The sequence below is a fragment of the Varanus komodoensis genome, unplaced genomic scaffold (assembly GCF_004798865.1).
Source record: "Varanus komodoensis strain SLA01 unplaced genomic scaffold, ASM479886v1 scaffold24, whole genome shotgun sequence".
Lineage (NCBI taxonomy): Eukaryota > Metazoa > Chordata > Lepidosauria > Squamata > Varanidae > Varanus > Varanus komodoensis.
The window spans coordinates 15453331-15477336 of NW_025335641.1; the positions used below are offsets into that span (position 1 = coordinate 15453331).

The 24006-nt window shown below is 42.9% G+C and overlaps 1 protein-coding gene across 2 annotated transcripts in view; it reads right to left on the bottom strand.

The window, feature by feature from the left end:
• VAV3 (vav guanine nucleotide exchange factor 3) overlaps positions 1 to 24006 on the bottom strand; it is a 181904-nt gene that overhangs the window by 65232 nt on the left and 92666 nt on the right. For both annotated transcript variants that reach the window (XM_044432307.1, XM_044432306.1), the window contains exons 16-17: positions 4392 to 4493; positions 1941 to 2038 (exon numbers count right to left, since the gene is read on the bottom strand). In XM_044432307.1, the coding sequence (XP_044288242.1) occupies positions 1941 to 2038; positions 4392 to 4493 (200 nt within the window). The remainder of the gene's footprint in view (positions 1 to 1940; positions 2039 to 4391; positions 4494 to 24006) is intronic.

Here is a 24006-nt window from a genome sequence, read left to right on the forward strand (position 1 = left end):
AATATATAACCGTGTCTTAAAGACAGGGGAAAGTATAATATTGGAATCATTATTTATTTCCAAGGATGATGCAAGACTTTGAATGGGAGAACTCAAAATGTAAACTACCGCAAAGATGTTGGCTTCACCCCCAAAATCTCTTGCACCGTTTTGATTGGGTCCTGCCCAGTATGAGCTGGGCCCGACATGAAACAGAATTCGTAAGCTGCCACTACCCAGCCTTCTTCCATAATCATCTCACAATTTCCCCTAGCAAACTAAACATAATTTCTGGAAAGCAATAACAAGCAACATGGAGCTCTTGCTACTACACAAGAATTGCAGGATCGCTTTTCTAGTACAAGTCAAGGCTTTTTCCCCCCCATTTGAGAAGGTTGTTGAAGTGGTAGAGAAGGCACTGCACTTGAGATTGTTCAAGTATTCCTCCTGAATGCTCAAAAAAATCACTTGAAGGTTTTCAAGTTTGGACAAATTGTCATGGAATGGTACTTGCAAATCACTATTGATCTATAGCACCTCACTATTTCAGAGTACTTATTTCATGGTTAAGTGTTATACTGAAACCCTGCTTAAGGCCAGAGAAAAAACTAGAATATGAATGCATTAATTGAAATAGGTTTGCAAAATGTTTTCTTCCATGCTTAGTTTGCACCTTACGTAAAATGCTAAGCAAAACCTTTTGGTGTCTTCCTATGGGGGAGCAGTTTAGTTTGATAAGCCAAACCATGGGTTCACTATATGTTTGAGATATTAACTTGGTTCAGGGAAGCATACAATTAGCGCTAACCATAATTGAGAACCTATTGAGTAGTAAAAATTTACAGGGCAGACCTACAAACTGAACTGTATATTTCTGTTGTGTTCTACTTACACATTTAACTCACCAGAAGTTAAGGAAGATATTACATTCTAACAATTTGTTTCCATACATGTGTGTTTATGAAATCAAAAAACAAGCCCGTGAAAACCAATAATTATATTTGAATGGCTCTGGACAAAACCAGCAGAAAGAACTCAACACATTTTGGAAATTATCAACAAGAATGACAGCAGGGAATGTATCTTCCCAATACTGCCCACCATTACACAAACTTAAATTTCTTTTAAAGTATCTCTGATCATTTCTGCTTTTCTCTAGATCCTCTCTTTTATTCTTATTGTACTACTAAAGGAATTTATGTATGTAGCACTAACTTCTAATAAGTATTATTTTAAGATATAAGAGCTTATTTTAGATCATGAATTTTGTGCCGTAATGGAGCTGTTGAGTGGGAGAACACCAACATTATCATAAGGGTTTCCAGTAGAGCCAACACTGTGGCAACCAAGATGGTGCTCAATAGACTAAAGATTGGCTAACCACTAAAGATGCTATGTAACCATGAAGAATAATCAGGATAAGAACTATGATAAAATGAACCTAAAAGGAGCTTTGCCAAAGCATAGAGTGCTAGCAGAAGCTCTATCTAGTCCCTTATCTTATGACCACCCAAAGACCTCTTTTCTTGGAAAAAGCATAGAGCTTCTGCTAGCACTGCTAGCTCAGTCCTCGATATAAGTTACTGCATAAGAGTTTAGGCAAGACCACTGGGATTTTTGACCTGGGTGCCCTTGAACAGAGATCTGCAATGTGTCCTCTTCAGTTGGCTATGAGAGGCTGAGCCGTTAGAAAAACAAAGGCTCCCTTGGGTTTGCGGAAATGGTTATGTGATGCCTTACACCCCCGCCAAAATTCTGGTGGATCGAAGAGAATTTCTTCTACTCTTGTTTTTCCTATCATAAGACTTCAAAATGCAATTATAATTATGCTTATAAATGACCACTGCAAAAATATCTGTGATACAATGAACACAAATTAGAGGGAAATTAAACCTTAATTATAACTGGCAAGTTTTATATCCTAATTAAAACTTGTATCCCAAACAATAAAAATGACTTACCACTGAAATTAGCTCTGCAACTGTCTAGCCTTCCCAGACATTCTTTGTGGACTCCAGCTCCACACTTCGAACATAAGTAGCCTTGATAAAATGTCCCCCTGTAATATAAAGTAAGATTGTGGGGGAAATTCCAGAGTGACCTTCTGTATATAACAAAATGATGTGCTTAAAAGAGATTTCAAAGGGACAGGTTAGGAATGTGTATTCTGCATTTCATAGACCAGCCATTGCACTTGAATGAAAAGGTCCCAGCCCTTTAGATTTTGCAGAGGTCACTTGAACTAAACCAAGGAAAAACATATTGGGATGAAGTTACAGCAGCCCTTGATGATGGGTTAGCTGCAGGAAATGCAAGGAAAGGTACCTGCAGAGGTAGTTTGATTATTATCCGCTGTTATCTAATCTAGGTAGGGTTCCCTCTGACAGAAGTAAGATAAACTAAGTTCAGTAAACTCTGTCATGGACAGAGCAACACCATGTTTGCAACAGCACTGAGGGGGTCACAAGGTTTTCTGGATTCCCAGTTCCCAGGTTGGGAAGGAGCTTGGATCTATCCTTAAATCCCCCTTTCCTCATCCAGCAGATGACACAAAACAAACTGTGCCAGCTATTTCTCCATGGTCAGGCAATTGACCTGAGAGAGAGCATAAAAGGGGTGTTTCCAGGGGCAGGAAAGGAAGTGGATACTGTCCAGATTTTCCATATCCTGGTGGTGCTCCAAACTCCTTCCCACACCATCCAAGCCCATAAAGAAATTGTGTGAAGATTATATTAACATGAGCAATTGATCACTGAAAGCTAAAGCACATGCGAGCCATTGGAACACTGGCAATGCCAGAAACCACACACCAAAATGCAGAAAGACTTCTTATCCAGTACAAAGCATCCAAATGTTTAATCGGTATGGTTTTCTTACACTACAGTTTACTCCAGTGCAGGATATGTGTAGATGATTTCTCTCTTAAGGAAAAGGGAATTAAATTCAGATGATTTTTAAAAGTCGGCTATGATGATCATCATCACCTCTGTTTTTTACATGCATTCATAGTGATAACCAGAGTTATTAAATCAAGTGAGAACTGCTGGGGTATTTTGTGGATGAGGATAATACCTATGCATGACTAAATGCAAGCTGTGACGCTTTTACGTTGTAAAAATGAAGCTGTGATTGGCATTTTTCTCGGATGCATCTTCCCACAGTGGAACGCAATCTTTTCTCCAAAGGTCGCTTTGGAAAGCAACATTTATGGCTTTGAAGGAAATGCATGCAGAAAGCAATACAAATGGTGGTGTAACAGAAGATTTGGAGTGGAAAGGTTTCCCACAGATAATGCTTTCCCCATGGAAGAGAGTGGAATACAGATTCATCGTTATTTTGCTTTCACAGAAAGGCACTGAATCATCACAATTTCTGAATTACCTTCAGGAACTGAGAACATATTACAATATAAATACATTTTTAAAAGTGCAATAAATCTTTCTGGGGCAATGAAGAAGAAGAAATGGCTTATCTGAGAAAAAATAACTTTATGGCTCGTTAACAATAAAGGCTGCTCTGGATCTTGGGGATATTGAACAGAGTTTTCACTTCTTATTCCATAAAGAGTAGCATGTTCAGTAATAGCCACATGTTAGTTCAAACTGTTCAAGGAAAGAGGGTCAATCGTTTCTCGTTTCCACTGCCTTTAACTGACAGGAATCTTTTCATGGACACTTAACCTTCCAATCACCTCCCACTCACAGAACATTCTCTATGTTCTGGCCATAGTACAATTCACAGGAGAAGAATTTCTTTGGACCACTTGGGGAGAAAACAGGCTGCAAATAAAGCAAGCCATCAGAATGCTGCAATAAAGCAAGCTAAAGTGTTTGAAACAAGAAACTGAAAGAATGAAACAGAATCTTAGGATCCAGAGAGAAAATACATGTGCAGAAATCTGTGCGCCCAACCAGAACTTTGTTCATTACTGCTGTTCCTGAAGAACCAACCCATGCTTTACATGCAATAATGACTTAGCTCTTGAGTCATATTTATTCATTTGCTATATTTTCTTGGGGGAAATTTAGGTAGTACGGAACCCCTCCTCTGCATTCCCTTGTTCTGACCACTTTGTTCTTAGCTAGGAGTTCCATGGCAGGAAAAGCAGGAAGGATGGGGCTTATGCATGTTCCTTGCCCATAAATGTCCATCCCTAATCACTGATCATCATTCTCTACACCAATAATAAAGAGAATTGCAAATCCCATGTTGATTATCAAACATGACATTCATACACCAGCACATAATACTGAATTATCAGTTTATTCGATTAAGTTTGGATTTCAAGTCTTGGCAGTTTTAAGCAGGAAACCTTGCTTTAGCCATAGAGGTAACTTCTTAATTTATTCAATGAACTCATTCCTCCCACCAAATTCAGTGCAAATTTCCTACTCAGGCTGCTTGACACTTACCTTAGAAGCATCTGACAGGCTCTGCAGGATGTCACACGACTAAAAGTATGCATTTTGAATTCATGTGGACTTGATTCAGCATAATGGGGCCGTATGTTGGACCTAGGAAGAAGATGCCATGGCTAGCTTAATATTCGTAAATATAACCAGACAAAAAACAGACACTGTTGTTTTTCTATTCTTAAGCTTTAGAAGAATAAAATCTAATTGATGTTCATGCTTAAGTAGCCATGTTGGCATGCTGTTGGTTGCTTTTCATTATGTCCTTCTTCACCTGTCTATGCAGGGTTCCCATGACTAACTCTCATGTGTCACTAAAAGAGAAGTAAAGGCAAAAACTAGCCAAATGCAGTGAACTCTGGAGACCACTTAATGTCCCAGCTTCTTCTCCAGTAGGTAAAGCCAGTTTGGGAAGGCAAAAGAGCACCTCCTTTTGGAGGATCTATTATAAGATGGTGTTCCTGCCTACAGATCCAAGCAGAGAAACTTTTCAGTAACAAATCAGAATGCCTGCCAAGATTACTAGAAGAACCTTTCTGAGCAACATTCTGTCAGAAAAGCAGACCCACCCTAATATTAAAGACCATGGAATCCTAAAAGGAAAGTGATTACAGCACACAGCTGTAGCCACCCATCACTAAAAGTTTCCTGGTGCTAGCAATGTCCCTTGAACTTTGTCATACGGATTGCACCAAGACTGGTATAGCCTATTCTGACTACATTAAGACTCATCTTTTAAAAGCCAGAACTGGCCAAACTTTCTTAAAAAGTCCAATAATACTGGCAAGGATGAAACGCTATAGTCAGAAAGATGCAGTCTATGTCCCATGCGCCCATTACCTACAACCCTCCAAGCACCCTTTACCAATGTGTTTCTTTCTGGCCAAAGACCCTCCTATATCAACGCAATACATAAGCATCTGTCTCAATCCCATGTCCTCTTTCAATCCTGTTTTCCACTCCATATTCTTTCCTGTCCCTACTTTCCATTCTTCTTTGCAACATCTTTTTCTTGTCTCCTATCCCAGTACAAGATTGTTCTGCAGGGATCCAGGAAAATGCGCAGAAAGCAACCTAAGGAGAGTATGGCTTTATTACAGCATCTTTGATTCCACGCTGAGGAAGGAATCCAAAGCAAACTGACCACTTGCCCCACCCTCACAGAGGTTGTCCTGCAAAAACGCAATTATTCTGAAAGTATCATCCATTATGAACATTCCAGCTTCATGCCAGCTCAGTCAATCAATGATAGCGATTTCACCACTGTCACCATGATCCAGTATAGATTTATGCAAAATGTATATAGCAATCAAAATGAGAAGGGACAAAACACAAAGGAAAGAAGCCTCAGCCAGGAAGAATTTATTTGGATGAAGTTTCTGGAGGCTGGAGATGTTTCAGTTATGTCAAAAGCAGTGCCAAAAGCGAAAGTTTAAAGGCAAAAGTTAGTCACTTGTAATAATGAATAGAGATCTATGGGAAAACTTTCAGAAAAGCCAATCTGTTATTATCCTTAGAATGCTCTCATTCATATTGTTCATCACCCGACTAACATCTAAGGTACTGATGCTCAAAATTTTGGATTAAATCCAATTTCGCACTAGCAGAAATCTGCTAGCATTGCCATAAATTTCCTGAAGCCCTCTTCAGCACCAGAAAATGTACTGTGGAGTTTCCCAACCCTCCAGAGCATACTGCGGACATCCCATTGACTACTGCTTCCGTCAGCAGATCATCACAACCAGTTTCAATTCGTACAGAACTGGATTCAGAGTTGATCCTTCTTAGAGTATCCCCATTAAACTAACTTAAGTTACGTTGATTTCAGTGAGTCCACTTTAAAACGGCTAACGCCGGATCCAGCCGTTAATACTGCTGGTGTGAGTCTTTCAAATGTTCCTCATTATCATAGCCACATTTAATTTTAGTGTTGCTTATTCCCCTTCAGTATAACAATGCCTGATCGCATTTTCATAGTTCATTGGCTAAGCAGAATACACATGACGGTAATGCAAACCAGAGATGTATCAGTCACTCTGACATTTACTCAGGTATAGATTTTCCAGCAAAAGCTATATTTGCTCCAATTGTCATCTGTGAAAAGACCTGCCTAAATAAGCAATTTGAAATCAACACACCAGCTGCTAATGGAACACATTACCCTTACGTGTGTGACCCATGTGTGCAATTTTTGTAATGCCAACATTGATTTCTAGTCACAGAAAAAGGTAGTTTGCTTCACAATGTGGAGCATTTATTTTATAGTTTCGTGTTTCGCCTTATCACATTATCAAGTGAATAGAAATATTAAAATGTGTAAAAATACAGAGTAGTATACCAAAAAAAAAATCAAGTGTGTAAGCCACAGGCCTTGAATTTATTTCTGTTAGAAAGAGTAGAAGGAGAAAAGTGACCAGATTTGCAAGTAATTACAACCCAGAATATGTGTTCCCTCCTTACTGAGTGTGTCCCCATGTACCGTCAAGTCAGACAATCACAAAGTGCTGGATTTTTTGCCAATTCCTGGGTTGCTTGATTCCCTCTTCCTCTACCCACCACCTCTCCATATCCCAAATGTCTTTGCAGTGCTGTGGTATTGGCAGAGAGAGTAGGCAGTGCTTTGCTTGCTCTCATGTTTTTACTATTCTTGCCTGGTGAAACAAGTTAAGAACAACCCATTATTCTGAGTTTGCACATAATGACAGCCCAGAGTTAAAGCAACATGAAGTTCAGAATCAAACAAAGGTTCTCCATTCAGTTTGTTTGTTGTTAACACCCACAGTTAACCCACAGTTCTGGGTTCACATGTAATGACAACCCCAGATTCAACAACGCATACTCTGGGCTGTCATTACATGCAAACCATGACTTCTAGAACAAAGACTAGGGAAAGTAAGGTTCAAGCCATGAAGCTCTCTGGCTGACTTTGGCCTGACTCTCAGCCTATGCTACCTCCCTGTGAGGTTGCGAGGATAAAATGAAGATAAGAAGGACCATGCCTTTGGCTCCTTGGAGGAAAGGAGGTATATAACATACTGTCATAACAGATGACAGATGTCATACTGGCTCTATCAACAGTGGAAGAGCTTCTTCAGTACATCACAAAGAAACGGTATACTAAACAGCTACGATATATCATTTTTCACATGCTCTAAAGTAACAAGCCAAATTTAGCTTTCTAAGAGAAAGATGCAATGCTTGATTTTATCTATTTAAACATACACATTATTATAGGTCCCTCTACAAACCAAAGTTCTCTGGATGGCTACCAACAGCAAATGTATCCATTAGCAAAGCTATTCTGCACCATAGTGTGGGTGGATTGGTGTGCTTTACCATTTTACTGCCAAGAGTAACATATAAACTTTTATTGGTAAACCTTACATCTCAACCGTATGATTTCAGACTAGGGATGGCAAGCCAGTTCATACTGGAGGAGTTCAGAATGCAAACTCCCCCTGCTCAAATTGTCAAAGAAATAGAAGAATAGAATCCACCACCATGGTGCCACTATGCTTATTTTTGAAGAGCAATTTTTTTTGTAAACATACAACAACACATGTGTCACTAAAGTGTTTTAATTATGTGTGCAGTATGACTTAGTCCCAATGACTTCAGTGTGGGAGTTAAGCCCATGATTTCAGTGGAAAGAGTGAACAAAGTAACTTAAATGAAAGCTTAACTTTCATTTGGCTGGATCTGGTTACTAGGTTTTAAAGCAGCAGCACCAACAACTTGTGGGGCAGCCACAAAGAATTATGGAAGTGTTCCATCTTACTCCAAACCACCAAGTCTTCAGCTTGAATAACGATCACCACCCTATCTTCAGAAGCACTCCTTGCATGGTACAGGGACTCTGGGCAGGCATTCATCCAAAATACTCATTCAAGATATTTTAGCCTTCATTTACAAGCAAATGAAAACCCACAGCTTTAGGGGAAATTACAAGATCTCCTATATCCATCTCAGTGGAGTGGAGTGGAGTGGAACAGTTGTAGGGGGCCTAGGAGGCCATAAGGTCCAACCCCCTGCTAGTGCAGGGCTCAAGTCTCCCATCCGAATACTAACCAGGCGTGAACCCACTTAGCTGCTCAGATTAGACAGGATCAGGCACTTCAGGCAGTTTAACGGCTGCCTTTCTAACAATCCATGGAAAATTGAGATGTAACGTTTCTTCTCTATAGTCATCTATACTGCTGTGGTTGGTTTTATGGTCAGGTCAACTGCTAGAACTCCATCACCAGGGCTGCTCTGTTCCTTAGATCATTTTTTACAATTTCTCTTCTATGCCTTTTCTGGATTAACCACAACACAATGTCAAGTTGGAGAGAAGCACGGCACAGGGAGGGACAAGGACAGTCTCTCAGAAGATAGGACTGGAAGACTCCCTTGTTGCTCAGAAGGACAAGCAAGCCTATCCTCATGATGTTAGGAGACTTCCTTGTTGATCTGGCCACCTTCATACAGTTCCTTCCTTCCTTTAGCTCAAATCACCTGGACAGCATGCAAGCTGATTCATCACCTGACATCTTCCAGGTTCAGGACCCACTACAAGTTCAGGTCCTGATAATACAGAGGCAAGAAAAGATGCTAGGAGAATATGAATGCATGTGAAAAATATTCCATCTACCCATTTCCTTGCAGAAGGAAGGAGGAAAATCCTTATCAAAACAATGTAATGCTACACTAACTGTGGATTTGAAAACTCTCTTCCTCATTTCAATATTTGACCAGGCATTATGCATTCTGTCACAGTAGTTTATACAGTCAAATTATGTGTCACATCTGATGAGGCCAAAATAATGTGATATGAAGCACATGAACAGGATGAGTCAAATTATCAATTTATTCAAGCATCAGCTCCTATAGGGAAAGGGTTTTAAATGTTTTCTTATTTCAATACTCCCTCCCACACGGACACACCTCAACATCCTTTTAATAAAAGGAATTTCCAACAGTAAGTAAGATTACAGAATTTTATATATATTCTAACTCAAGATACTTAACATTTAAGCAGCATAATTGTTAGGAGATCAACTTCCTTGGTCTGTGTATGTAAGAGAATAAAAGAAATGACAAAGTCCAATTTATCCATGAATGCTTATCACTGAGGCTCAGTGTGTTCTGTGACTCTACAGAACAGTTTTTTGTTTGAGCTGATGACTGGTAAGACAAAAAAAAATGTCTGTGATGTTTTACCTGCAATGTGGTACCTTCCTACAAGATGTAATGCTGAAGCCATATGATGAAACATAGAGCAAGTCAGAAGGGTCCTCCCAGGTCTTCTAGTCTGACCCCCCGGCTCCAGCCAGCTCTGCTCATGACATGCCTACCATGTGCATGTCCAGCCTATCCTTGAGCACTCTCACGGGCCTTCAACCACCTCCTGAAGAAGCCCGTTCCATACCCTCGAGGTCCTAACTGTCAGGAAATGCTTCCTGGCATCCAAATTGAACCTTGAACATGCTGTAGAAGTTTCTTTCCAGTCTAGGCCTTGTGCACACACAGAAGCCTGTACGTGTGATATACAGACCACAAAGAAGAACATGTTTGTATGTTTAAAAAGAAAGCAAATCCTACTGGCATGGCAAAGTGAAGGCTAGGTTTCAACTGTACTTCCTGATATGCTAGCTTTCCACTTGAAGGGAATTTTCTATATAAGAAGATATTCACACATGCAAGTAAGTTGCCTACCAGTCTCTGAACTAGCAGAGCCAAGAGAAACCTGCCCTGCCGACATTACAGAAAAGGCACTGCTGCTCTCTCATATTTCAGTGAGGGTGCTACTACTTTAAATTCAAGCACAAAGGTAACAAGAAAAAAGAAACATGCCCATTCTTGCAACTAGTTCAATCATTTGGAAAAGCCTCCAGGAGAAATCCTTATGCAAAAAAATGCTGGGCTAAATCCTCCACAAACAAACCAAAATAAGTCACAGGAGATTCTCACAAAAAAGAGGGTATGGTTGGAAAAGTATATAAAATACGTTAATTTTTTTGGGGCGGGGGAAACTTTGAGGAAATTTTGAGCCAATTGGATATGCCTTCAACCACACTCAAACACACAAATGTGATTTTAGGGACTTCATCTCCTTTTCTGCTCCTTCTGGCATTGGTGTCTTTTCCCTGTTACCTTCTCTTAATACTTGTTCCAGTTGGGACCCTTTTCTCTATTTCCCATCAAGGGGGTTGGGGCTTCCTTCAGCAGCTGCTGCTGACCAAAGCCGAAAAGGCCGGTGGTGATGCCTGCTGTGAATTCTTAATGTCCTGTCCCAGGGGATACCCAGCCAGACACAGCAAGTTCTGTGCAGCATTTGGAATCATTTGTCTGCACTGGGGAAGGCGGGCGAGATGGGGTGGGCTGGGTCTTGCCTGTAATGCATTGATGCTTGTTAACTGCCCCAGCCCTCGGGACAGCACAAGCCGTAAATCAATAAATATGTAAATGAATGTAATTGGACTGAGGGGAAATAATCCTTCCAAAGAGAGGGAAATCAACAGGATCAGTTAATGTCTCAACACCACAACCTGAGCTAGCATGCAGGTTAAGAGCTGTAATAACACAAAAGCTGAAGAAAGGCTATGCAGACTCCAGGTCATCAACCCAGCAATTCCTGGCATTTTTTGATTTTTTAAACCAAGAACCTTGCATGTTTGCCCTGCTGGATTTAACTCTAAAAATGCAGAACATGGCCTCCTGACACTATCAGAGAACATGGTTTAACCTGTCATCAAATTTTAGCTTATACCGCCCTGTTAGCAATTGCAAAGTGATTGCATGAGAAAGGAATTGTCGTTCCATCTGCAACACTTCATCATCTTGCTTAGCTCCCATGCACATCATCTAATATGTCAGCAGTTGATAGCTTGTCTAAGAACGATGTTAGAAAAGTGTTGTGAAGTACAGGACAACAGGTTTTCATTCTTTGGGGGAAGAATTACATTAAAATCTCTTCTTTCCTGCAGAAGGTCAAGTTCCCAAAAATGAAATGTCCAAATCCTTCCTACACTGGGTTGCTCAGCACTAAAAAAATCCCTTCCCTTCCACACCATATTTCTACAAAAAAGAGTGCTACTCAAAAAAAATGAATGTGTCACGTCTTTCAGCATTAGCATTTTCGTTACTTAAATGCATTTGTCTGTGACATGAGATTGTTTGAAAATAGGATGGCACAAAAATTGAAATGAAAGGAAAATGGACTGTAGAAACAGCACCATAAACTAAGCCACCAACTACATATTGAAATAATCTCAGAGTTGATTTGTGTGGGCAAGTAGAAAACCCAGAGCTTTACTCTGAATCAGAATCACAGAATAGTGGAGACGGAAGGGGCCTGGAAGGCCATCAGGTTCAATCTTCTGCTAGTTCAGGACGCCAAGTTACAGCATCCCACTCCGTCGTCTGTCCAGTTGCATCCTGAATGCCTCTAGCGTGGGAGAGTCCAGAGCCTCTCTAGGTAATTGGTTCCATTGTCTGTTTGGACAATTGTCCCCTATATACACCAGAGCAACCTATGATCTTCTGAAGAGGCCTCAGTGGTTATCCCACGATCAACATTATGCGATTGTATGATCACGCAGAAAAGAAATTTCATTTGCCCCACCCCATGTGCCAGTTATGCATTGCACAATTTGCCTAATTACCTTCATGCTGCATGGCTTCCTTGTTACCCAAACCCAGAAAGTTGTGTTGCAGGGGACGGCTTGGAAGCCACCTCAGAACCCTACAACAAGGTCCTGAAGCCAGTTCAGACACCATGAGCCGGGTATGCTTATCAGCCCTTGGGCCTGACGGTGCTGCTGCTTAATGCCAGGTCGGTCCATAATGAAACATCCCTCATCCACGACTTGATTGTGGATGAGGGGGCTGACCTGGCTTGCATCACAGAGACCTGGGTGGGAGGGGGGGGACGTATCCCTCTCTCAACTGTGCCTGCCTGGGTTTCTGGTTCAGCATCGGTCATGCCTGGGGGGAGGGGAAGGGGTCGCTTTAGTTCATCGAGCCTCTCTTTCTCTTGCGGGGCTTCCTGTCCTCTCGAGACCAGGTCTAGAGTGCCTCTGCTTGGTGTTGGGCAACCGAGATAGACTGGGGATTCTGTTGGTGTACCATGCACCCTTCTGCCCAACAGACTCCGTGCCTGAGTTGACGGAGATCGTCTCGGACCTGGTGTTGAAGACTCCCAGGATGCTGGCCCTGGGGGACTTCAATCTCCATGCTGAGACTGATCTGACCGGGGCGGCTCAGGACTTCATGGCCTCCATGTCGGCCATGGGGCTGTCTCAACATGTCATTGGCCCAACCCATGAACGTGGACACACACTGGACCTGGTTTTCTCGATGGAACAGGAAGAGGGTGACCTGAGGGTGAAGAATTTGTGTCTGACTCCCCCGTCATGGTCAGGCCACTTCCTCGTGAGGTTTGAGCTCAATGGTGGCCTTTCCCTCTGTAAGGGTGCGGACCCTATTGTGTGGGTCCACCCTCGGAGCCGGATGGATCCGGATGGATTCCTGAAAGCTCTGGGGGAGTTTCTGGTTGAAAAAGCTGGTGCTCCTGTTGATACTCTGGTCGAACTGTGGAATGGGGAAATGACCAGAGCTATTGACACGATCACTCCTAAGCGTCCTCTCCTGCCGGGCAGAGCCCATTCTTCCCCTTGCTACACACCTGAATTACTGGCGATGAAGCAGGTTGGGAGACAACTAGAGCGTAGGTGGAGAAAATCTCAGGATGAATCTGACCGAACACACTTAAGAGCCCATTATCAGACCTATGCTGTGGCGGTGAGGGCGGTGAAGAAGAAATTCTTCTCCACTTCCATTGCCTCCTCACAGTGCCGTCCAGTGGAACTTTTTCGGGTGGTACAGGGGCTGGTACAGCCAGACCCCAAGAAAGAACCTGTACCACCCTCGATAACCCGCTGTGACAACTTTGCCCAGCACTTCAAGGAGAAAGTTGCTCAGATTCGTCACGAGCTGGACTCCACTAGTGACTCAGATTCCTTAGGGGAGGTGCCAATGTTACCGTCTGGTCACACATTGTTGGATGAGTTTCAGTTATTGAGGCCTGATGACGTGGACAAGGTGCTTGGACAAGTACGTACCACCACCTGTGTACTGGACCCCTGCCCATCATGGCTACTATCCAAAGACAAACATGGGATTGGTTCCTGGATCCGGGAGGTCATCAATGCCTCTTTGAAGGGCGGCGGTGGTCAGGCCGGTCTTAAGGAAGGCGTCCCTGGATCCAGAGATGGCCGCCAACTATAGACCAGTGGCCAACATCCCATTTTTGGGCAAGGTGTTGGAGCAGGTGGTGGTGGGACAACTCCAAGCTCTCTTGGATGAGACTGATTATCTGGACCCATTTCAGTTCGGCTTCAGGCCCAGGTATGGTCCTGAATCTGCCTTGGTCTCCCTGTATGATGACCTGTGCAGGGAGAGAGACAGGGGGAGTGCGTCCCTGTTGGTTCTCCTGGACCTCTCAGCTGCTTTCGATACCATCAACCATGGTATCCTTCTGGATAGGCTAAGGGGGTTGGGAGTAGGAGGCACTGCTTGGCAGAGGTTCCACTCCTACCTCGACAGCCGATTCCAGAAGGTGGTGCTGGGGGACTTTACCTCTGCGCCATGGCAGTTATGCCATGGAGTTCTGCAGGGGTGTATTCTGTCCCCCCTGCTCTTCAACATCTAGATGAAACCGCTGGGAGAGGTCATTAGGAGGTGTGGGCTGTGGAATCATCAGTAAGCTGATGATACCCTGCTCTACCTCTCTTTTTCAACCAATCCATGTGAGGCAGTGGCTGTACTGAACTGGTGCCTGGCCGAGGTACTGGGCTGGATGAGGGCCAATAAACTGAAGCTCAATCCAGACAAGACAGAGGTCCTGCTGGTAGGTGGTTCGAACTCCTGGGTAGGTGACTTGGATCTTGTCCTGAATGGGTTGCACTCCCTCTAAAGGACAGGGTCCACAGCTTGGGAGTGTTCCTCAACCCGGAGCTGACTTTGGAAGCTTAAGTGTTGGCAGTGGCGAGGAGCGCTTTCCATCAGCTTTGGCTGATCCATCAGCTGCGTCCCTATCTGAAGGACGACTGCCTAGTGACAGTGACGCATGCATTGGTTACTTTCCGGTTGGATTTCTGTAACGTGCTCTACATGGGGCTGCCCTTGAAGACAGTCCAGATACTTCAGATGGTGCAAAAGAGAGCAGCCAGGTTGCTGACGAGGACTGGGCGTTATTCTCATATAACCCCAGTCCTCTACCAGGTTCACTGGCTTCCCATCGAAGTCTGGGCTCAATTCAAGGTGTTGGTAATTACTTATAAAGCCCTTAACAGCTTGGGACCCGGATACCTGAAGGAACGCCTGCGGCCATATTTGCCCTTCCGCCCCTTGAGATCAGCAGCAGGGGCTCTCCTCCGGGAGCCTTCCGTAAGAGATATCAGGAAGCAAAGTACCCGGAGGAGGGCTTTCTCTGCAGTGGCACCCCATCTGTGGAATGCGCTCCCCAGAGAGGTCCGCCTGGTGCCATCATTATTTTTTTTTCGGCACCAGGCCAAGACCTTTTTATTCAAACAGTATTTTAATAATCTTTAATATTTATAGTTTTAATTGTACAGTCAGTGTGTTTCCAAGTTTTAATTGTAATTGTATTGTTTTATTTATTTGTTGATGTGAGCCGTCCTGAGACTATGTAGCAATGGGAACGGCATATAAAAACTTTAAATAAATAAATAAATAAATTTTGTGGCCAGCTGTTCTACTTGTCTACCAACTTGTATTGCTGGGAGTGAAGCTCATGTTAACAAGCCCGATACAAGCCTGCTGAACCACTCCCAGCAACAACAGTAAAGGGCTCTGAAAAAGACAGGAAGCATGGATGAAGCAGGGAATCTTACAGAGAGCTTTGCAAATACATCCCCCAAAAGTGCTCACGGGGCAGGGCAGAACCCCTCCGTCTGGATATTTATCATGCATGGCCCAAAACAAGGAAGGGCCCGACTTGTGCAATGTTTGGTTGCCTCCAGGCCCCTTTTTCATTCCAGGAGATGGGAGGACTGGCTATTTGCAAGGGAAGGTAAAGTGCTTCCAAGGTCACTTGTTCTGGTGTGACTATTCTAGAGAGCTAAGACAGCCACCATTTCAGACTTCCCTGTTCCCAACCCTAATTTGTTAAGGGCTAACTAGTAGCCATTGTCAGAGCCGGCAGTTGTGTATCCAGCCTAAACGAATCTCTAACCTGAACAACTTGCCTCCACTTTTCCTGCCTGGGCCACAGTCGCACCCTATTACACATTTACCCTTTTCTGCCTAAGCTGCCACAGCTATTCAGCACTGGCCAAGCTTCAGCAATTAAATCCCATGCACATGCTCACCTTTCCATGTCAAGGCCACTGCAGAGTCATTGCTTAAACCCATTACAAACATTTCAATTAAATCTTGAAAAATTGCTTTCCTAGGGCACTTAATTAACAACTCACCTCCTCCCACCTAGATGCCAAGTAATTTCAATTTAATTAATTTTCCCCCAACAATTAAGGGGAAAATGTGTATTTAAGGGGGAGGGGAATACCTTTCTGCCTAAAATTTCAATTATAAGGAATAAATATTTATGTTCTGCGTGTATGTGGTTTGAAGGTGTTTCTTTCACTTTCTTTCTTTACATTGAACCTAGCTAAACTTTAGGCCAAATGAAACTTTAATCCAAAATAACATTCTGCAACTTGCATTATACAGGTAAACTTAGGTTTAGTTGACACAAACTGAAGACCAGCTGAGAAAACTATTTCCATAATGTATCAAGTCTAATTGTAGGTGAATGAGCTAAGTGAGTGAGTGCACCCTTAATCTAAATACTCCAATGCATTAAAACCTGGATGCCAGGGAGAACAGTTCTCATATAGCAACTTAGGGTAGCACTTGTAGAACAGAGAATAGTCTGCATGCTGTAACAGAACTGTGCAATTCTTTTCTCTGGGAGTTTTTTAAACATCTGAACCAAAAAGCCACTCTAAACCCAAAGGGCACATAAAAGATGATGGAACAGAGGAAACAGGAGATGGTCACATCCCTTTACGAATGTGTTTGGGGTCATCCATGGGGAAGATTATACTGTGTTCCTGTGATTCAAAAACCTGGCTGCCCCAAGATCCCAATCCAGCCTGCCAGGTTTTACAAAAGGACATGCCGCTTCCTCTTTCCCTGTCCTCTTTTGCCCAATCACCAACCATTTGGTGGTTGCACAGCTTTTACGCAGCTCTTCGACACCCATTCAGAAAGCTTGAATTGCCTCTCCTAAGACTGAGCTGCTGATCATTTTGTAAATCTGGCCTGTCCCTTTTGCCTTCAGCCCTTGAGAATGCAGCCACCAAAACTTTCTCTGAAATGTCATTCAGGCCTTAGCTAGAAGGTGCTTTCTGCACCCTGGCGAAGGAGCTACACTGAAGAGCTATTCCGGGGACAAAAGTACACCCACACTCTCTCATCCCATTGCGCTGCTGCTCTACTCTCCCAAAGTACAGCTCTGCAAAATATTTCCCTTAAACCAGCCGCTACTCTATCATCTCCAAGGTAAGAGTTGGAGGAGAAAGATGTGAGCAGTATCATGGGTCACTCTGCCTCAAATTCTGTGCATGCTGAGTTATACAGAAAGGTTTTGGTTACACACCACATCTGCCTTTCAGAACACATCCTGTTTGCCATCAAAATGATATGAGGCTGGCAAGTACATTACTAAGTACCATTACTGAGAAAAATAAACAAATACGAGCTGTCTTGATGAAGAGGAGACGTGAAAGGTATTCACAATATTCAACTGGGCAGGATTTAGTATGACTGCTGATCCTCAACCCATGGTACCAACTGCAGGCCCATCAGGAAACTGGCTGTTCCTAAAGCAAACTGGAAATGAGCCAAAGCACTTGTTTCAGAAATAAGACAGGTCAATGGAGCTCCCTTTTGTGGTCTGAACGAGCTCATTTCTGGAGTTGCTTTAGGAAGCACCAGCTTTCCAGGGCATTAACAGTGGCTCCTGCCGGCGTATGACCAGTGCTGGATACTACCAGCACTACTGGTTTCCTTCAGTTTCTTTTCTGGAGAAATCCTAGCTGTAGCTCAGAAATAATCTATGAAAAGCAGCATTTACTGAATTAATCAATCAGTCAAGTCTCCATATGTTAATACATCCCAGAGTTGTCACTTCAAAGGATATCTAACAAAAAGGCATGTTGCCTAATTAAATTAACTGTATCACAAGTAAACTGTGCTTTTGATCAAGAGAATGCAATTTACTTCTAAGACTTTGCTAAGAAATTTGCTTATTTGATCATGGGGCAGTTGCCCTTTTAGAGATTAAAGGATTTAATCTTGCTAGCTTTCTGGATATGTAATGCATTGTTTCAATCAAGCTAATGGCCATGCTCTTGCTGCTTTCTTCCTATGGAAGAACAATTCTGGTTCACAATGATTTATTCATGTAACTATACATGGACTATAATAACTGGGAGAGACGAAGGGACCATTTTTCATTCATACCAATCCACGGCTAGATGAAGACTTCATCAGGCTGCATCCAACTTGTTCCTGACAGGTTGTTAAATAACTGGTACTTGAACCCCAGATGAGGCAACTGTGGCTTTGCAAGTTGCCTTGCACATTAGGAAGCCCTGCAGTTTCATTCAGACTGATCAAAAGAATGACCACACGCCGTGCTCTTCATATGCAGCACGGAAGACTCTGAATGTTGTTCTCTAAAGAGATGAGATGCTAATCAATAAAGCGAGGAAAATTTAGTGGCTAGGCACAAGCAAGGGGGCGACATAGACAGCTCTATTTGGATATGATAGTGAGGCCTAATTTTAGTGCTTGGTCTCATGCCCAAACTAGATGTAAAATGCACTGCTAGGAGGCTGCCCATTTAAGTAAAGGGGAGGATACAAACAGCATAACCCTTTCACCTCTCAAATTTAAATCTACCCACCACCACTCCACAAGCTGCTTCTCCACCCACCGCCGCACTTTCTGCCCAGTCTGTACCTTAGAAAGGGTAGAGAAAGCACAGTCTGAGCTTCTGCTTGCTTACTCTACCTACATCCTGCCTTTTCTCCTACAAGGAACCCAAGGTGGCTTACATAGTCTTCCTTCTCTCCACTGAATCCTCACACCAACCTTGCAAGGAAGGCTAGGCTGACAGTCAGTGATGGGCACAAAGGCCAGCAACCAGTGAGCTTCTACACCAAGCGGGGACTAGAATCCAGGTAAGTGGACTCCCAGCCCAACACAGCACCACAGTGGACTTCCGTTTAGTACATGCTTATCATTCCAACTAGACTACTGTAAGGTTCTACATAGGGCTGCCTTTAAAGACAGGCTGGAACGTGTGAGACTAGGAGGTTTGATGTTATCACCCCAATGGTGCATTAGCTCCACTGGTTACCCATTCATTTCCAAGTGCCATTCCAAGTGCTAGGACCAACCTTTACAATGCTGAACAGTTTAGAAGCATCTTGTTCAAGGGACAATGTGTGCCCAAATAGACCTGCCTGAGATTGCGGCCAGATGTTAGATTGTTAGATTGACGTTATGAAGCTAGCAATAAGACAGATCAAGTTAGCAGGTACCAGGGGCAAAGACACAGATACAAACGGGGCCAAAATGGCCTATATGGCTTCATAGAAGTGACAACTAACTAGTGGCTGAGCTTTACTTTGGAAATGAAGAACAAGGAAGGACTGCTATCAGCTGAAGAATATAAGCAAACCCTCTTGCCCAAACAACAAACATTCAAATATTCGTACAAAGACAATTGGGCAGAAATGCAAGCTATAAAGAGCTGCAGTCATGAAGGATTCCAGGTCCAGATTTACTCCTTCTGGAGTCCACATCCCGCCTCTCCAAGTTTTCAAATGCACATGCCACCTTTCCCCAGCCCACCCATCATTTTGCGCATTCACAACTTCTGTGTGGTTTTCCCTCGTTCTAAAAGTTGAAACACCCCTCCTAAGGTTTCGTTCCTGGCACGAAAAGCATCAAGCTCAAATATGCTGGAAAGGATTCTGTCCCTGGCCTTTTTGTCTTCAGCCCAGCCCAACACTGGAATGGATGTGGCTCCTGAGAAATTCTCTAAAATGGAATTCAGCCCCCAGGCTAAAAGAAGTTCAACACCCAGAATCAAAATGATTAAAGCCATTTAACCAACTAAAAGGGAACTCCCAATTACCAAAGAAGCTCTTCTAAAGAGCACTTGATAAAAACAGCGGATAGCAATCACCACCTTAAAACAGGCATTCTACTTTTTCTTTTTCATAGGAGGAGATAGACTGAATAAGGGGGAAATCCCATGGTAATTTTAAAATGCAACTAACAGCGTCCAGCTCCCCCAGCCAGCTTTTAAACTCTAGAATTCAGGAGCCTCAGTTCGAAGCAGCATTCCAGCACTGGAAGGAGGATCCTGTTCAATGATGCATGGACCCTTTTCTTCCCACTGTGGTCCCAAATCCAGGGTGGAATTATTTGCTCTCCCTGTCACTCGCTCTCTCTCTGTCCCCCAGTTGCTGACTGTTGGGTGATATCCTGGGTTTAGTGCCATTTTTGCCCATTCTAGGCTGAAATGCCTTTCCTAAGGTCTATACTAGGCAGGCATGCCCCTAAACAATTCTCATCCCCCTGCTGGGGTGCTGATGTGAAGGTACTGGACTCTTTGCAAGGAAGGGAAGAAACAGATGGAGCAAGTATGCTTATGCAGAATCTTCATACACTAACACAGAGGCAAGCAAACAGATGAATAGCTGCTTTAAATACCAAACAATTCAAATCAATTTGGAAGTTAACAAAATCCTGAAGGGTATAATGCGACTTTTATGTATAGAATGGGGTACGAAAGTTTTAAATAAATAAACAAACAAACCTTTGCGGTCCAAAGTCTTAATACTTATTTTATTTTGTCTATTTTAAAGTTGATTTCAAAGTGATTCAGTATTTTCTGGAGCAACCTGACACTTTATTAGCAATGTCCTCCAGAGTCAGGGGGAGAGCAAGTGGGGATTGCCGTAAGAATACCAAATCTTCCCTGAATGGCTTGCCCAAAAATTTTATAGTTGAGGGCAGGGGACAAATAGCTCATTTAAGTCAAGCTTTATAAGTCAAGCCATGAGACCTACCAAATATGGGACTATCTAACAGAGAAGAAAGGCAAGCCTTCTTTTCCTCACAGCATGCCGCTCCAAAGTGAACTAACTTAAGTAACCATGGGCCATGGAAGTCCTGTCTTTATTTCTTCTCTGTCTCTTTTACATGGTACATCCCTGTTTCAGTACCTGAAATTTACAATATACCACACACTGAGAGGGAAGCAGTATTTTTTGCAATTAAAAATGATTGCTCTATACCCCCTAGCACTTCTTTTAGAAATCACTTTTGCAAAAGTTGACAGAACATCTCTTGAAAAAGCCAACAGGCACATCTGAATTTCACCATAATAAAAGCGGGCATAAATGTAGATCTATCGGGGTGCTAAAACATATCAAGTGCTTTCTCATGCTGTTCAGAGACTTCAGCATACATTTCAGGCTTTTAACGTGCCTGGATATTAACATTACCTGCTTTAATTTAATGCGTCAGTGTTCAATATGTCAGAGATCAAAACTTCCTTCAGAAGACGTGGCTGTGCATATGTGCTTTTCACAGTGTGTCTGAAGAACTGCTTCACTTGAACCAAACCGGTAAGCTGAAGACTCAAAGCATGGAAAGTAAGAAAGAGAAGTACAGCACCCCCTTTCTGCACACTTATCCATCCTGCCTATATCAGGAAAAGCATGCATATCTGTCCTGGCTGCTTCGCATCCACCCCATGAAAACTCCTTGGGTTCCTCCAGGGGGCAGGGTTCAGCTCCCCCACTGACGCCACACGTTGTCACTGCGAAGACTCGCTGTATCTAGCAAGTGCCTTCTGTACCAGCCCAAACAGGGACGCATAAAGAAGCAAAGACCTGAGAGAAGCTGCCAGATGAATTCCTTGCACTGTATTGACAGAGGCATGGCACTGACAAAGCAAAGATGAGTGAAGAGAGATGGCAGTAAGAACAACCATGCTTGGAACAAACTAAATCTTCTACCTGTTGAATTTAAAAACTTCTCTTTCTGATCGTAGGCCTATACAACAGCTGAAGGTGCAGTGCTGAACAGATGGACAACTCATTGGACCTGTGCTTGTTACTAGAGGAGTCAAACAAGGCTTCCTCCTGGCCCCTAAATTGCTTAAATTATAAATAAATGCTATTGTTGGGAACCTAACTTCTCCAGCATTCTACACCCCTAAATTGGCTATAAAACCTATTTTCATCCTCATATACACAGGTGATGCTGTACTCTTATCCAAAACCAGTGAGATTAAGACTGCTGAGGGTATTCTCCAAGTATTCCCATGAAGAACACCTGGCTATTAACTACAACAAATCTAAAGCCATAGTGTTCTCTAGAAGTCACAGAGTCCAGAGATGGTCCAGAGATGCTCTATGGATAAGCAGCCAATCAAACAAGTTAAAGTCTTGAAGTATCTCGGAGCAGTTTTTCAGTCAAAAGGTTCCTGGTCAGACCATCAAAAATACATGGTGGGAAAGCCATCCCAGAGTTCTGAAATTCTGACATGCTTTTTCTGCATAAAAGAGGCAACTGTATACCATCAGCACTTGACTTGACTTGACCAACCATTCCTAGCAGTGTCATCTGGCCTGTTGGTAGGCAATGGTTCAAACTGCACAACCCTGAATGTATTAGCTGGACTTAAGTGAGCGATTATTTTTTTTTTAATTCCCAGCCTGATCTGTAACAAAGGAGCTATAACTGACTCCTGCACCATGAATAAGAATGTCATATCAGCCCCTATTGCCTTAAAACTGGTCTTGTCTACATTATAGAAATCCTTCCAAAGTAAATGGGGAACAAAAGCAAATCTGAGCTGACTTTTGGTGTTACGTGCAGGGTGTAAAAACCAGTCCACTTCTTACTAGATGATTTCGATAAAGAGCCATCCCGCCATCCAGGAAAGCAGATACACAGGAAAGGAAAAAGTGGCACCATGTGGGTTAAAATCTGCCACAAGATGAAGCTGAAAGTGCAGTTGTGCATGTGTACTGCAATCATATTTTCTTCTGTGCATCCTGGAAGGAAGCCTTGGCATGTGATTACATAAAAGTGTTTGGTTTTACACTTAATGGCTTGGAAGAAGGCATGAATAGCCGAGTGGAAAATTCTGCTGATAGCAAAATTTTACACAGAGGATTAGGGAGGACTATGAGAAAGCAGCAGATGATGCTGAAGAAATTAGTGAACCCGTCATCATCACGACAGGTGAAATTCAGCCTAAGTGAGCACATAAGCGGCTGCATTGTGAACTGAAAGAGAAAACTTCTGAGATAAACTCCATGCTGTGTTGACACTCTGATAAGTTCCAAGTCAAGTGTCCATGGGCTCTCCAGCACAGCTATCCAGACATAAGTATGAACACCTCAGCAAAAGCACCTGCTCACTACACAGAAGAAAGAGAGGAAGTGAAAGAGAATTATGAATGTTCAAACACATGGATATACAGTTCAAGATATAAAGTACCAAAGTAAAGTATCAATATTTCCTTCCTTGCCTTGCATGCTACCCACACTGTTTCTTGCATCCTCTTAGCTAAGATAAAAGAACTAAAACACTTACTAGAAAGATTTCCAAGGCTTGTAATGGACCTGGCACAGAAGATGAATTTGCCCAGCTCCTAATGCTCATCTCTAATACAAAAATGAGTCCTTTAATGTTAATGTTTTGCTCTTGTCAAACTCCTGTTGTCTCCCATTATCTATCAGATCATACTACCTGAGCAAGCAGCTTTTTTCTGGTGAATTTATTCTCTATCTGGGTCACTTCCCATGCCATCGTATTGTTCGTATTTCTGTCCCCAGTCTAAGTTGAAAGGATTCTTCTTTCCTTTTTCTCTTTCAGTGCATTTGCTGATGAGGGGGCATGCTAAATTTTCAGGTGGCTTCCTCCCATTGTAGAAAAATAGGATAGGGCTAGGACAAGAAAACCAAACTACAATCTGTAGGATAACAAGAAAACATATCTGTAAACAACAGCAGCATGGCTATTCTTTTCAGCTTTACAGGACCTATTCGTGGTGGTGAACTTATTTTGGGGGTGTTCAGCACCACGGACAGCTCCTATTACATTCCGTGATTAGTCTGCAATGGATGAAAATCTCCCCCCTCCATGGAAATCCTGAGCCTCTCCTGTCAGGGAAAAGGGGTGCAACTGGGAGAATCCTTAAGGAAACAGAATTCCCAAAGAACAGGAGCATAATTAACTTTCCAGTAAGTTGCGCAAAACTCAAGAGGAAAAACAATGGACTACTGAAACTGTAGTAGCTCTCAGAAGAACTACATCCCCCATGGTCCCCTACACTTATGCAGCTCAGGACACTGCTGATCATCAAGAAGGAAGAAGCAATGGCGAAACCTCCACTCTTCACACTCCCACTAAGCCACCACACTGTTCGCGAAAGGGAAAAGGAGGAGATGGGTTTTGGGAGATGCAGCTGAGGTGGAACTCACCTATCCCTCATGCAAAGAAATACAATCAC